The 13804-nt window shown below is 40.6% G+C and overlaps 1 protein-coding gene across 1 annotated transcript in view; it reads left to right on the top strand.

The window, feature by feature from the left end:
- The window catches only part of Ptpro (protein tyrosine phosphatase receptor type O), a 133070-nt gene that overhangs the window by 16479 nt on the left and 102787 nt on the right, over positions 1-13804 (top strand). Inside the window, exon 9 of the mRNA XM_042054499.1 lies at positions 11012-11048. Within this exon, the coding sequence (XP_041910433.1) occupies positions 11012-11048 (37 nt within the window). The remainder of the gene's footprint in view (positions 1-11011; positions 11049-13804) is intronic.

Below are 13804 nucleotides of genomic sequence, written 5' to 3'. Positions count from 1 at the left end.
GAATTGAGCAGCTGTGAACCAACAAGCGACCTCCTCACAACAGTTTCTGTCTCACCTGATTCTACAACCATTTAGTACCAAATAAACACTGAGGCTTATATTAATTATAAACCACTTGGCCTATTAGTTCAGGCTTCTTATTAACTAGTTCTTACAATTTAAATTAACCCATAATTCTTATCTATTTTTAGTTGTGTGGATTGGTACCTTTTATCAGTAAGGCCTTTTCATCTTGCTTCCTCTGCATCTAGATGTCAACTGCAGACTGAGCCTTTCCTCTTTCCAGAATTCTCCTAGTCTGGTCACCCCTCTCATACTTCCTGCCTTTATACTGGCCAATCTGTGTTTTAGTAAACCAATACAAATGACAAATCTTTACAGTGTACAAAAGCAGTATACCCAAGAGATCTTATTTTTTTCTACTTCCCATGTAGATTAGATCTATGTAAGTCTCTTTTAGTGTCCTCATTGTTGTCTAAGTTTTTTTGGGTTGGATTTGTAGGCTGGTTTTCTTTGCTTTAGTAAATTGGGACCATGGGGACCTTGGGAGAGGGCTGAAGGGGGAAGGGAAGAGGCAGGAAGAAATATAAATTTCAATAAAAATCAATTTTAAAAAAGCAGTATACCACAGTACAGTAGAGTCCCTAGTGCTCACTAGACAACTGGTCTAGCCATCTGGTAAACCCCAAATTGAGTCAGTGATCTGTCTCAACAAATAAAAAAGATGGAGTTCTGAACAGAAGCTCAGAGGCTAAGAGGACCTGAGTTTGGTTCCCAGAACCCACATGGAACAGTGCAAAACACTTGTAACTCCATCTCAAGGAGACCCACCATCCTCTCCTGCCCCTTCCCAGGCACTCTATAGTCACATGCATATACACATGCACCAGGAGTTATAGAAGTTGTAACAACAATTTTAAAAATATGATGGAGTGACCGGGAGGACATCCAACTTCAAACTCTGGCACGCACACACACACACACACACACACACACACGTATTCGCACACACATGAACACACCAGCCTATATGCACAAACATATGCATCATATAACATTGAAACATAAAACACTATGCACGAATGCACATTCCCTGTTTAGCAGACCCCAATTCATTTTTATTACAGTGTATTTCTAATTTTAATTCCTTTTGGTTGTACTGATGAAATTCAGTGTCTCACACATGCCAGTCAAATGCTCTGCCACTGAGCTATTCCAACAGACCCAATTATAGTGTACTTTTTTTTTATATTACTGAGCAGTATGAAATCTTATTCAAAATAATGAACCTAGCAGTGCCGCCATTTTGCTTTCTTCCCCAGAGCATCTTCCCTACTTAGAAAAAAGGATGGTAGGATCACAAAAGTGAGCTGACCACTTTACAAAAGGGATGTGCACAGTAGGTTCTCATTAAATATTTGTTGGATGGTTGGGAAAAGCAGAATCCATGTACACTATTGTGGGAGGAAGGTAAAAGAGTACCAGTGTGGAAGACAGTAGAGTTGACTCTAAAAATTAAAAACGGAAGCACTATATGATTTAGAACACTCTTTTCTGAATCTACACCCAGAGGAAATAGAATTAGTAACTCAGAGAGCTATCTGAACTCCTATTGCATTCCAATGTTACTCTCAGCAGTTATGGCATGAGAGCAGCCTGGGTGTCTGTTGATGAATAAATGGCTAAATTGTAAACTGTATACACATAGAGAGAGTGGTGGTTATGGTAGGGGAGATAATTTAGCCTTAAAGAGGAAAATTCTTTCTTGATCTCACAATAAGACCTTGAACTCTCCACCCTCCTTCCTCCACCTCCCAGGTATGTGGATCACAGGTGTGCACTGCCACACCCAGGTCATCTACTCTTTCTTTCCATCCAGTATGGTAGCTCATACCAGTCATCTCAGACTCCAGGAGGCTGAGACAGGAGGGATGGGATTAATGTGAGGTTACCCTGGGCTACATAGTGAGTTCTAGGCCAGCATGACTACAGAGTGAGACCACACCTCAATGAATAATCTTTTGCTTCCCTCCACACTGATTCATTACTGATTACACAATTTACACTTTCATATTGTGTAGCTATTAGAGTATTTTACAGTGACAATAGCTTTTCATGCTTTTTGGTTTTTGTACTGGACCTAAAAGTGATTTATTCACTATCATTAGAGTATTAAAACATTCTATATAATATTCTGTCTTCATTGGCTACATTGCTCAGTAAGATCTGTACTTCATATGCTTTTGTTATGTGAGCTTGTAAGGCAGATCAGCAAGGGAATGAATTGCTTTAACTTTTGTTTGCCCAAAAAAGTCTGCTTACCTTCAGTTTTAAAGGCCAATGTTGCCATCTATAGTATCATTTTATTTATTTATTTATTTTTAGTATGGACTGCTTCTTATTCTTTTTATTTTAAATTTTAATGACTTGGAAATTAAAGTGTAATTATATCATTCTCTCTTCCTTTTTCTCCCTCTATCACCATTCATGGCTTCCCTTGCTCTCTCTTGAATTTGTGGCCTCTTTCTCTTTAATTGCTATTATTACATATATGCATAAATATGTAAATATAGCATTCTCATCCCATTCAGTGTTTTTGCATGTATATGATTTCAGGAATGACTACTTGTGTTGCGGGAGCTCTTTCCACTCCTTCAGCCAATAGCCGCTGAGATCCAGCCCATTGGGGTGTGGTCTCTCTCTTTAAAAATGTGGCCACTTCTCTCCACTCTCTCTCTGACTTCCGGCTCTGCGTCCGGCGACTAGACTCCCTTCCTGATTGCGAAGAGGGCTGTTGGCTGGGACTATGATCTGTAATTTTTTCCCTTTTAAGTAAATAACCATTCTATTAATCATAATTCCAAACTGGTGTGGGATTGTTTGTGACATACGCCTTCATACTTGGTATTGGATAAGCAATAGACCTTCATTCCTGGGGGACACTAATTTTACCTCTCTCAGTGTCTTTTCATTTTCTGTAGTTCTGTGTCTGTGGGTGGTCTTCCATGTTAGCAGGTCTATTGGTATTGTCAATGTTCAGGTCTTGTTAGGCAGCCAGTCTGTTGATTCATCTACAAAACAACACCTGCATCCAAGATCCAGGGAACATCTTGGTTAGTGGAACGATTGTAAGAACCAGAGGACCAGGAAATGTGCTGTGAGATTGTCTCCTAGGAATGACAGTGAAGCTTTGCCTATGACACCTCAACAATATGGCACTTATAGTACGCTTGATTGGAGGGCTTCATTTGTCACATTGTGATATGATATCCTGTTTTGGCTTGGCTGCAAGGCATTGACTGATGAATGTCCTAGCAGTCCTCTGGAAACCCCATTGTATGTAGTCATATTTTCCTTGCTGCTATCAAATTTTGTCTGGAATGAATATTTGACTGTAATTTACCTCAGTGTAGATATCTTTCTGTTCATCTTGTTTAGAATTCTAGGGCTACTGGGATCTCTGCCTCCAAATATGGATCATTTTTCATCATTGTTTCTTTGATTAAGTTTCCTTCTCCTTCCAACTTTCTTTTTATCACAGAGTGTACATTGGCTGACCAACCTGATTGTATTGTAGAAGTCCCCTAAGATTCTATCACTTTTTCCATCATTTTCTCTGTTTGTTCCTTTAACTGAACAACATCCAATAGCTTGTCTGGGGTGCTGATCTTACCTTCAGTGAAGCTCAAATGTTGTTGGACCCCTCCAGTAAAATTTTCAGTTATTTATTCTTAAGATAAGTCTTATCTGTTCTGATTTCCTGGCAAATTTCTAAAGTTTCTACCTCATTTGAATTGTCATGTCATTCATTTATTTTTCTCTTGACCTTGTTGAGTGTATTTTCAAAAGTCAGTTTGAATCAGGTAATTCATATATTTCAATTTCATTAGGGTTGATTTCAATCCTGAATCTTTATTTTGAACATTTTTTTCTAGGCTAATACCTCAAAGAAAACCAGAATTTTTGAATGTATGGTCTAATATGGGAAGTCCTTCTGTATATGTGTTGCTTTTATTGGTTAATGAATAAAGAAGCTGCTTGGACTTATCACAGGGCAGAATAGATCAAGGTATGAATTCCAAGCAGATAGAGGAAGAAAGAAGGCAGAGTCAGTGAGAAACCATAGAGCCACCAACTGGAACCTTGCCTGTAGGCCATGAGCATTGTGGTAAAATATAAAATAACAGAAATGGGTTAATTTAAGATGTAAGAGCTAGCTAGAAATGTGCTTAAGTGATTGGCCAATCAGTGTTTTAATTAATACAGTTTATCTGCGGTTATTTCAGGTCTGGGAGGCCAGGAAACAAGTAAGCAGCCTCAGCCTACAATGGTCTAGCCTTTTAAAAGTATCATTAGGCTGTTCTTTCCCAAGCACATGGAATAGTAGGGTTTGGGGATCAAGAACATCTCAAGTTCTTGCGCAGGTATTGATGTTTCTGTATTTACTCAGGATGAAGGAATTTCTCAACAAGTTTCAAATCTCTTACAGAAAGAAATTACTTGGTGAGCTCCTTGTTGAATTTTGGAATCTTTGGGAGGAAGATTTACCAGTCTGCTGACATCAAGTGACCTAATTCTTCACCACCTTCTTTCTATTCCACATAGAATTTCTGGACATGTTATCCATCTACCTTTTGTTAATTCTTCTAAACCTAAACTTGACATGAACAACTGCATAGACAACAAAGCATAGTGTCAGTAAAAGGTTAATAAGATCATGAAGCTGGTAACATGAGTTGGTCTCAGATGACCAAAGTAGAGGACTCACTTTCATACTGTGAAGGACATAGATAACAGTGATTTGTACGTGACAAGCACTGGCCTATTCTACTCAAATCTCTCAGGCTTATACATGTGCTTCCCTCGTGGCTGAAAGCTAGACCCAGCTAAGAAGATTTAACACTGGATTATCTGCAAATTACCCTGCCCAGTCAATCCTCCATTTTCACAGTGAAAACACCTCTCAACTATTGGCAAGAATTTCTTAGAGTGACATTAGCCTGGATGACTCTTGTCACATTGGCTTGGACAAGAGAACATTTTTTTAAAAGTAGATAAAAATATGGGAGTTACCTGGAGCCACGGGATTTATGCCTACAGCATATAAACTTAAAACTTTGAAAAATAAGGCATTACTGGCAAAATCTGTTTTGGTCCAGCAGTGTTATCACCCCCAGGGTGCCTTTTGACAGCTTTAGAATCTCAGATCCCTTTTTAAGCTTCCTATGCTTCTGTGACTTTTAAGTTCCAAAGTCCTATTCTGCTGCATAGTTTAACGTAGGCATTTTCTATGACAATGTAATTTTAAGTACATTTATGAGAAAACCCAGTGATAAACCACCTAGTGTCTTGCTTTTGTTTTTATTTTTTTGTTATCTAAAATGAGAAATACTGAAAGCAGTTTTGACCTCCCCTTAGAAAATCATTACCTAATTTCAGAAATAGTTTTAACCCCAACCAATAACACAGCTTTCCATTTTCCTTCGTGTCTGTAGAGAGTGAGCAGAAAGCCTAACTAAGCAAGCTTTGTTTCTTGAGGCAGAGAAGAACAAGCAGCTTGGACAAGCTTAAGAACTTGAAACATTATAATACAAATTTCACTAGCTTGAATTCAAGAAGACCCACATTTGAGAAACACTCTCCTCCTATGAACGCCTTTGGGGGAAAAAAAAAAAACAGTTCCTTGTCATGGGCCTCAGGTGTCCTTGGCTTCATGAAACCTGAGGATTCTACTTATCCCAGTCTAGGCTACACATGGCCACTCAGGCCTCTGTGATCAGAGAAGGCTGCTCGTGGCTTCTCTTCCACAGAGCACTGACACCCATGGAAGATCTCTCTGCCATCTAAGTATGATTTACAAGGTCCTATCTGCTCCTAGAAGGTTGATGTATTCATTCTCTGTCCCCAGGAAACCTTGTATCTGAGTTCCCCGGCACCACATACTTTACCTAGATCACACAGTTCAACTGCTAAGCTCAGTTTTGCTAATAAAGCATTCTTTCTACCACAGCACTCTGACCTTATATTGCTTGCTGATTGTTACAGCTACTATTTATTTCCAATTAACTTTCATGATGGCAGGATATTTTTGTCTCTTTTGCTCACAAACATGCTCATGTATTGAGCATGAAGTAAGAATATAAAATTACTGTTTGAATTTCCATTTGAATTCCTGTTGCCTGTTTCCTATTCATTGATTACAGGAAAATAATAATAATAATAATAATAATAATAATTTCTAAACATTGCTTCAAGAAAGAGGCACAACTCATCTGGAATATCTCGAACAACCCCCACCCCCAGCATACATTATGCACTTAATGTATGCCAACTCTTGCTGTTGAAGTCATTTGTTTCTCTTTTTTATTACAGCAGTCAGTTTGGGCTTAGATTATAATTGCCTGAGAAGTAAAAATCTCTCACACTTCGCATGCTAAATGGATTGCACCAAAATAGACCCATTAATCAACTAAGCTAATGCATCACATTAATGGTATTTTATATTTGAAATGAAAGAAAGAATCTCCCTGTTATTCACTAGGTATATGTAATTATTCCTATTACCAATCACAAATTAGACACAACTGTGCATGGAAAATAGTCTGTTGTATTATTATAAAATACTAGTAAACTATGTAAGCAAAGGGTCTACGACTTATTTCCTGAAAGCTTGCTAATAGAGAAAGCCTAGGAGAAATGACTGTAGAAGATGAGTCCCATAGTTGTCTAAAGGGGCATCTGAGGTGTGTCTCTCACTGCTTATAAATGACTCATGAACTCAACTTTTACTAATTCATAATTCTGAAAACTTATTAAATGAAGGCAATCCTTGAGTCCTGCCTCCCATCCAGTATCTGACTCTTTTTTTTTAATTTTTATTGATTTTTATTGAGCTCTACATTTTTCTCTGCTCCGCTCCCTGCGTATCCCCTCCCCTTCAACCCTCTTCCAGGATCCCCATGCTCCCAATTTACTCAGGAGATCTTGTCTTTTTCTGCTTCCCATGTAGATTCGATCTATGTATGTCTTTTTTAGGGTCCTCATTGTTCTCTGGGTTCTCTGGGATTGTGACTGACTCTTCATACACAAGCCTACCCAAGTGAATGGATGGCTATTTCCTGGAAGGCGGATGATCAGATGTCCCATAGTTTCCATAGCAACAGATGATATATTGATGATTTGTCTGCATGTTGTTAAGAACACATAATTCTCTGAATAATCAAAAACCAGTTGCAGCCTAGTCATGGGATAAAAAGAGGAGAGTCAGCAGCAGAAAGGAAGACAAGCGAGATGTCACTGGTGCTCAGCTTGAGGTTTAACTGCCCAATAAGAGCACAAGAAATTAATAACCCAAGTCAATAATAGCGGCAAAGGCACAAGATATCAGTGTACAGCCCCCATTGATCACTTGCGCTTATTCTTAATTCGGAAACTTTATTCTTTCTGCTCCCTGTCTTTCTCTGTTTGCTTTCTTATTCTCCTCTGTCGGACCCCATCCTCCCCTCCATTCACTTTCATTTCTCTCTCTTACTGTCTGCCCTGCTTGGCCAAGTCTTTTTCTTTTCATTTCCACCCACAACAATTATAGTGTTTTGCCTTAGCAAAAGAGAAACTGAGATATCCTAAGCAAAACTCTGAAACATGAGACATACGCTACAGTCATAGTAAGGCTCTGGTTAAAGGCTAAGGTGCAGTGACTATATGGAAGTGGATTTAATTGTGCAAACATTTATTAAACTCTGCATAGCAAAGTACTATGTTAGACAACAAACCAGCTTTTTATACCTGTGAGGCTAAAATCTACCAGGAAACTTATATACAGAATTAACCAAACAGATACAAGGCTGGCGAGAGAGGAGACATAGGGAAGGAAATAGGAGACATAGAAGGAGGAAGTAGAGATCAAGTGGTTGAGAAATGAAAACTAAATGTTGATTTTAAGCTGTTGTTCAGGGTATTCAAGATAGGAAAGGCAAGTTTCAGAAGTTCAAACACATTGGCATTGGTTTCAAACTGTGACCCTTTCCCCCTCAGCTGTCAGTGAAAGTGGTTCATGTTGTGACTTTATTATGAATGAATAAAACTTCCTAAGTGGAAATATCTTACCTTAACTGCTGTAGATTGGTGTACACTGGACTTGGGTCAGACCACCAAGAGCAACTGTCTGTATAAACAAGGAAATGTGTGGAAGAGACTAGAACATTCCTGAATAATCCTACAGACTAGTTTACCATTGCCATGGGCTCAGTACCATAGAAATTATCTAACTGTTAAACTACCTTTAAAACTATTTCTGTAGTAATGAAAAATGTCTGTTTTCTCACATTTTTAAAAAGATACAATAATGAGAAATATTTAACAGTGAAATAGCAATGAACAAGTTCCATATGTCACAGAGAAGTCATGACATGTCCCAACACCCAGCCTGAGAGGCTTCTTTATGCACATGTGCGACCTTCAGAAGAATGGAGCCTTTCACTCGGCACGGTAGACTGCAGACTGTCTTTCTCCAGCTGTTCTCAAAGACAAGGGTATTTCTGAGTTTCATTTATAAAACATAAATATCATATTGTTGTTCCCCTCGTCTTCTGATTCTGAGCAGCATCAGTGATGGCTGAGCACCCACTCACGCACTGGTGACTCAAGCTGACACTAGGAAAGAAAGATGCACAGGAAAACCGCCCCAGTTCCACCGAGAATCTGCGCATCATTCCCCTTTGTATCCATTTGAGATGCTTCAAATGCACAATTGACGGTGGGAGGACCTGGGGCTGATGAGAAGAGACATGGTCTGGCATCTAGAGGGACATGTCCCAGGAGGTCCTTATACAGGCTGTAAGAGTACAAAAATAGACTAATTGTCAAGGGCCTCTGAGAAGGCTGATTGTTTAAATAGGGATGCAGTGTCAGAGAGCAAAAGTGAGGAGGAGAGGAAATCTGAACCCTGAAGGAACACGCGAGCAGGACCACAGAGGCAGGGGGCACGTGGGGCGGGTGGATGCTGTCAAGCTTTGGCTGTTAGCCGAGTTCTTGAAAACTGTGCTGGAGTAGTGGTGGTAGAGAGACCAGGAGGGCAAACTGTGAAAGGTCTGATTGACATCCTGAAACAGATTAGGGATGCACAAGAAGAGCAAGCCTTTCTTATCCCTAAGTTCTCATGACCAGAGCTGTTATTTGCTGGACACTTAGAACGGACCCCGTGAGCTACCTACTCTAGACCCTTCATCCAATGTAGTTGTCACCATCTGTCTTCCCAGTACCATAGCAAAACCTTCTGAGGCCGGTTCACTAACCAAGGAAAGGAGTGTAGTTCTCTGTTCAGATGGAAGCATCTAATAAGAGTCTCATGCTAGCTCATAATATGGGCAGGCAAACATGTGAGAGAGAGAGAGAGAGAGAGAGAGAGAGAGAGAGAGAGACATGGAGGCAGTCTTACTGTAGGGCAGCAGTTCTCAATCTGTGGGTCATGACCCCTTTGGCCGTCAAACTACCCTTTCACAGAGGTCACATCAGATATCCTGCATATCTGATGTCAATAGTATGATTCATAACAATAGCAAAAGTGCAGTTATGAGATAATCGATGAAAATAATTTTATGGTTGGGGGTCGCCACAACATAAGGAATTATATTAAAGGGTTGCAGCATTTAGGAAGGATGAGAAGAACTACTCTAAAGTGGTCTGTTCCTCAAAGCACCCCAGTTACAAGACAGCAAGCACCTACCCGTGAGGAAGAGCTAAGCCCTCTTACAAAACCAACACATCTTAAACCACCACCACCCCAAGGCCACCGCAGGGGCCATCAAGATGAGTCTCAGAAGACAGACCCCCAACATTCAAACCATGACATGGGGATTTTTTCAAATGGTATTGTTTTCTTCATGATTCTTTTCTTTTTATAATACTGTTCCATATAGAGGCTGCTAATTTAAATCTCTGTTAGTCTTCATAATTGATTTTTTGCTATTTATTTTTGAATCATGCATATTGGTGTGTGCATGCATGTATGCCAGTATGTGTGTGTGTGTGTGTGTGTGTGTGTGTGTGTGTGTGTATGTGTATAAAACCCATAGTGCAACCAACATACACCCATCCAGTTCTCTAGGTTAGGAGGGCTCTGCATTCTGAGTCTCTTGAGGCTGCGCAGACTTGTGCTCCTGTGATTTCTCTCCTAAGCCATTTCATCATTCCCCTCACCTCTGCTTCTCCCCCGCTTCTCCTCACTCAGGACTCCATGCTGGAGTCAGGAATGTCTTCCTTCTCACAGACGCCTGAAAGAGGGCGCTTTCAATCCCCTCCCCTCAGATAAAATTTCAAATCTCCCACAAAATATTTTGCTAACTTAGTAGATATGCTCATTCTCACCAATTCCTTTCCCGTCAGGTGCCAACTTTCAGAGACCATTTCTACATCCTACCATGCTGAGGTAAAACAGCCTTCTTAGGGAGCGCCAGAAGCTTTCCAGGCACACCGAAGAGGCGCCGTGAGTGCCACAGACCTTCCTGAAGACTGGGAGCCCAGGAGAGGGAAAACATTTGCTGATTAAAATGCTATCTTCAAACACAACATTAGCCATTCCCAGCTTTACAATACCCTTGGCTCCCTCTCCATCTGTGTTTCCATTGGCTGCCTGCCCCTTCCACTTCCCAGGATCTCACCATCTTCCTGGCTCCTTTCTTACTGGTCTCCTTATCTCGTTGTCTCTCATTTCTTCCTGTGCTATTTGGAATAAAGCCATTCGAGTTTGTAAGTAGAATACCAGCTTAGCTATTTACGGTTTTGTTCATTTGCCCTGATCCTTCTCTTCAGACCCTCAGAGTGTTCCCTTCTTTACCAAGCAGCTATTTTCCCAATAGTTCCCTTCTTTACCAAGCAGCTATTTTCCCAATAGTTCCCTTCTTTACCAAGCAGCTATTTTCCCAATAGTTCCCTTCTTTACCAAGCAGCTATTTTCCCGATAGGCGTTCTGGAATCATCGGGCAATGTAGGGGAACTTTTGCTTTTGTTTTAGAATGGGAGCTGGCCAGTTCCTACTTCACAACCTGGAGGTATTTCTTTTGCCTTAGCATTAATTCTTAACTTTTGAAAACTTTTATGTTAACTAAAATATAATTACAACATTTCCCCCTCTCCTTCTCCTTCCTCCAGCCCTTCTCAAATCCATGGCCTCTTTTTCCTTAATCATTTCTGATATACATGTGTGTGTGCACACACACATGCAATACACATGTGTAGGTAAATATATAAGAAAAACATACTGAGTCATTCGAAATTGTTTATAAGTATATGGTTTCAGAGCTGACTACTTGGTATTAGATAAGCAACTAGGGAGCTCATTCCTGGGAAAGACTAATTCTCATTGTTCCAGCATTCTTTGTCCACAGCTCTCCATCTAAGGACGGGGCCCTGGTAGATTTACCCATACCCTTTGGGGTGTCAACTGGTATTAGAATTGTTCAGGTTTTGTCAGGGTAGCTCCTCTGTCATATGTAGAACACAAAAATGTCACAGCAGGTTTCTTGGTCTCCTGGCTTATGATCTTTCCAGTCCCTTTTCAGTGATGTTTGCTGATCCTAACCCGATGTGACTCCTATGAAGAATGACAATGACCTGCATGGCAAGATATCCCTAAAGGTTCAACAGCGGCACTGGTGGCTTGGTGTGGAGGGAGGCTGCTAGTTAGTTCCTGGCCCTTTGGCCCCAAAATAATCACATAGAAACTGTATTATTTAAATCACTGCTTGTCCCATTAGCTCTAGCTTCTTATAAGCTAATTCTTACATCTTGGCAGTAACCAACAGCAATCTAACTGGACTAAAGGTCCACGCAATAGGAGAGAAGTATGCCTGGTACCAGAAACAGCCAACAACCATGGCTGGTTAGGTCAGGAATCTTCAATAATAACCTATTACTACCACTTTATCAAACCATAATAATACCTAACTTAATTTTAAATGTAGACCCTTATACTCACAGATAAATGTGGCTCTCATGCCTCATGGGAGAAACTTCTTTTTCCACAGACTGGGACCATTACTGTCTGAAAGAAAACCTTGAGCAAAGCCAGTAAAGTGCTGTGTTCCATTTCCCTAACTTCTGGGCTTTTCCCCATGCACATAGAAATGTTTTAAAGGGCCCTACTGGTTATGGATACATGAGACTGTTTTCTTTAAAGGTCTCACATGGTGCTGCCAACCTAAGCAACTTAAAAGAAAGTGTCATTAAAGTTCAGAACTACACAGTGTCGCCTGGGCCTTACATAAGCAAGCATGTGGTGATCTCGGGCAGTAGGCTAAGCTCTTTGTTAACTATCTTCAGGCTTTAGTTAACTGCTGTCACTGTTGGAAAGATACTTCACGGCTGTGAGGAAATTTACACACAGGCTTTCAAAAATAAGAGCTCCGCACGGCTGTCTCTAACAGTAGCTGCCAGCAAGTGAAACAGCAGCATTTCCCAAGCATCTTCGCAAGGGGAAGCCATTTTCAAATTTTACTCCAAAGGGGCAAAATTAAGCGACCAGCATCATCTAGTTCTCATAGCACATAAAGACAGAAGAAAGTCACAGGTGTCTAGAATGTGCCCAGTTGCTTGCCTGCTAAGATTGGAATTTGTGGGTCCCTGGCTCAAAACCCATCTCCCCACCTATCATCATCAGCTAAGCACAGATTTCAGGTTTCCCGTTTTCTCATTAGTATTAACACTGTTTCCGTGGTTACCTCACTCAAACAGGTGAGCTCAGGCTGTCACAGCGCTAAGAGAAGGAGAGATGCTGGCTTCTACTGTTCGTGACATCACAGAAGCTTAGCACTAAGGAGTGAGCAAACGGTCTAAAAGTCAGGACTACTGGTCCTGTTATTCTTAGACTCTGTGTCCTATAGGAAAGATGCAGATTCTAAAATTTACATAGGCTAAAGAAAATCAATGAGGAAATAGATCAGAAATGTATTAGCGGCTTTAGGGTGAAGGTACCTGCCACCAAGCAACCCGAGTTCAATCCCTCTGACCCACAAGGTGGAAAGAGAGAAGTGATTCCTGCCAGTCATTCTGAGATCCCCAAAGCTGTGGCATGTGTTCTCTCTCTCTCTCTCTCTCTCTCTCTCTCTCTCTCTCTCTCTCTCTCTCTCTCTCTCTCAATAAAATAAATAGAAGTGTAGTGGGAGGCTCTTGTCCTTAGGGAGAATCTACTAAATTCCTAGCTGCAAGGAAGGTAGGCAAAGTGCAGCTATAAACTCAATCTCCCTCCAAAAAAAAAAAAATACTCACATCAGGTTTTAGTATCTCTGTCACTTACTTGAGACAACAAAGGCCAAAAGGATGTCCAACCTTTTGGCACGGTAATAAGACATTGTCGTCTACAAATGTGTTGAGCTGAATTCATAACCATCCCTAGGTTGGACACACCTGGGAAGAATTAAAATGAGACAATAGCTATGAAGTGGAATTTGAATTCAAGTCGGTTAATCTTTAAATTTTTTTCTACCACACTTTCCAATCATCTACCGGGTATAATATTGAAGGATCAATGATGGTCTGTGTGGAGGGAGTTCCCCATCAACTGCACACAGATATGGAAGGCGGCATTTGGGAAGTCATTCTTTCTTCGTGTCTTACAGTGTGGGGACAGTAGCATAACAAAAAGTCACAAATTTCCCTGAGTCTATCTTCTAGTTTCAATCTACTGTTGCAATAAAACACTCCAACAAAAGGGGACTCAGTGGAAGAAAGGGTTTATTTCCACTTCCACGTCAAGGTCTCAGCCCACCATGGGGGAGGACATCAGGGCAAGAACCCAAGCAGACACCAT

The sequence above is a fragment of the Arvicola amphibius genome, chromosome 2 (genome assembly GCF_903992535.2).
Source record: "Arvicola amphibius chromosome 2, mArvAmp1.2, whole genome shotgun sequence".
Classification (NCBI taxonomy): domain Eukaryota; kingdom Metazoa; phylum Chordata; class Mammalia; order Rodentia; family Cricetidae; genus Arvicola; species Arvicola amphibius.
This window is presented reverse-complemented; position numbering and strand designations above follow the sequence as displayed.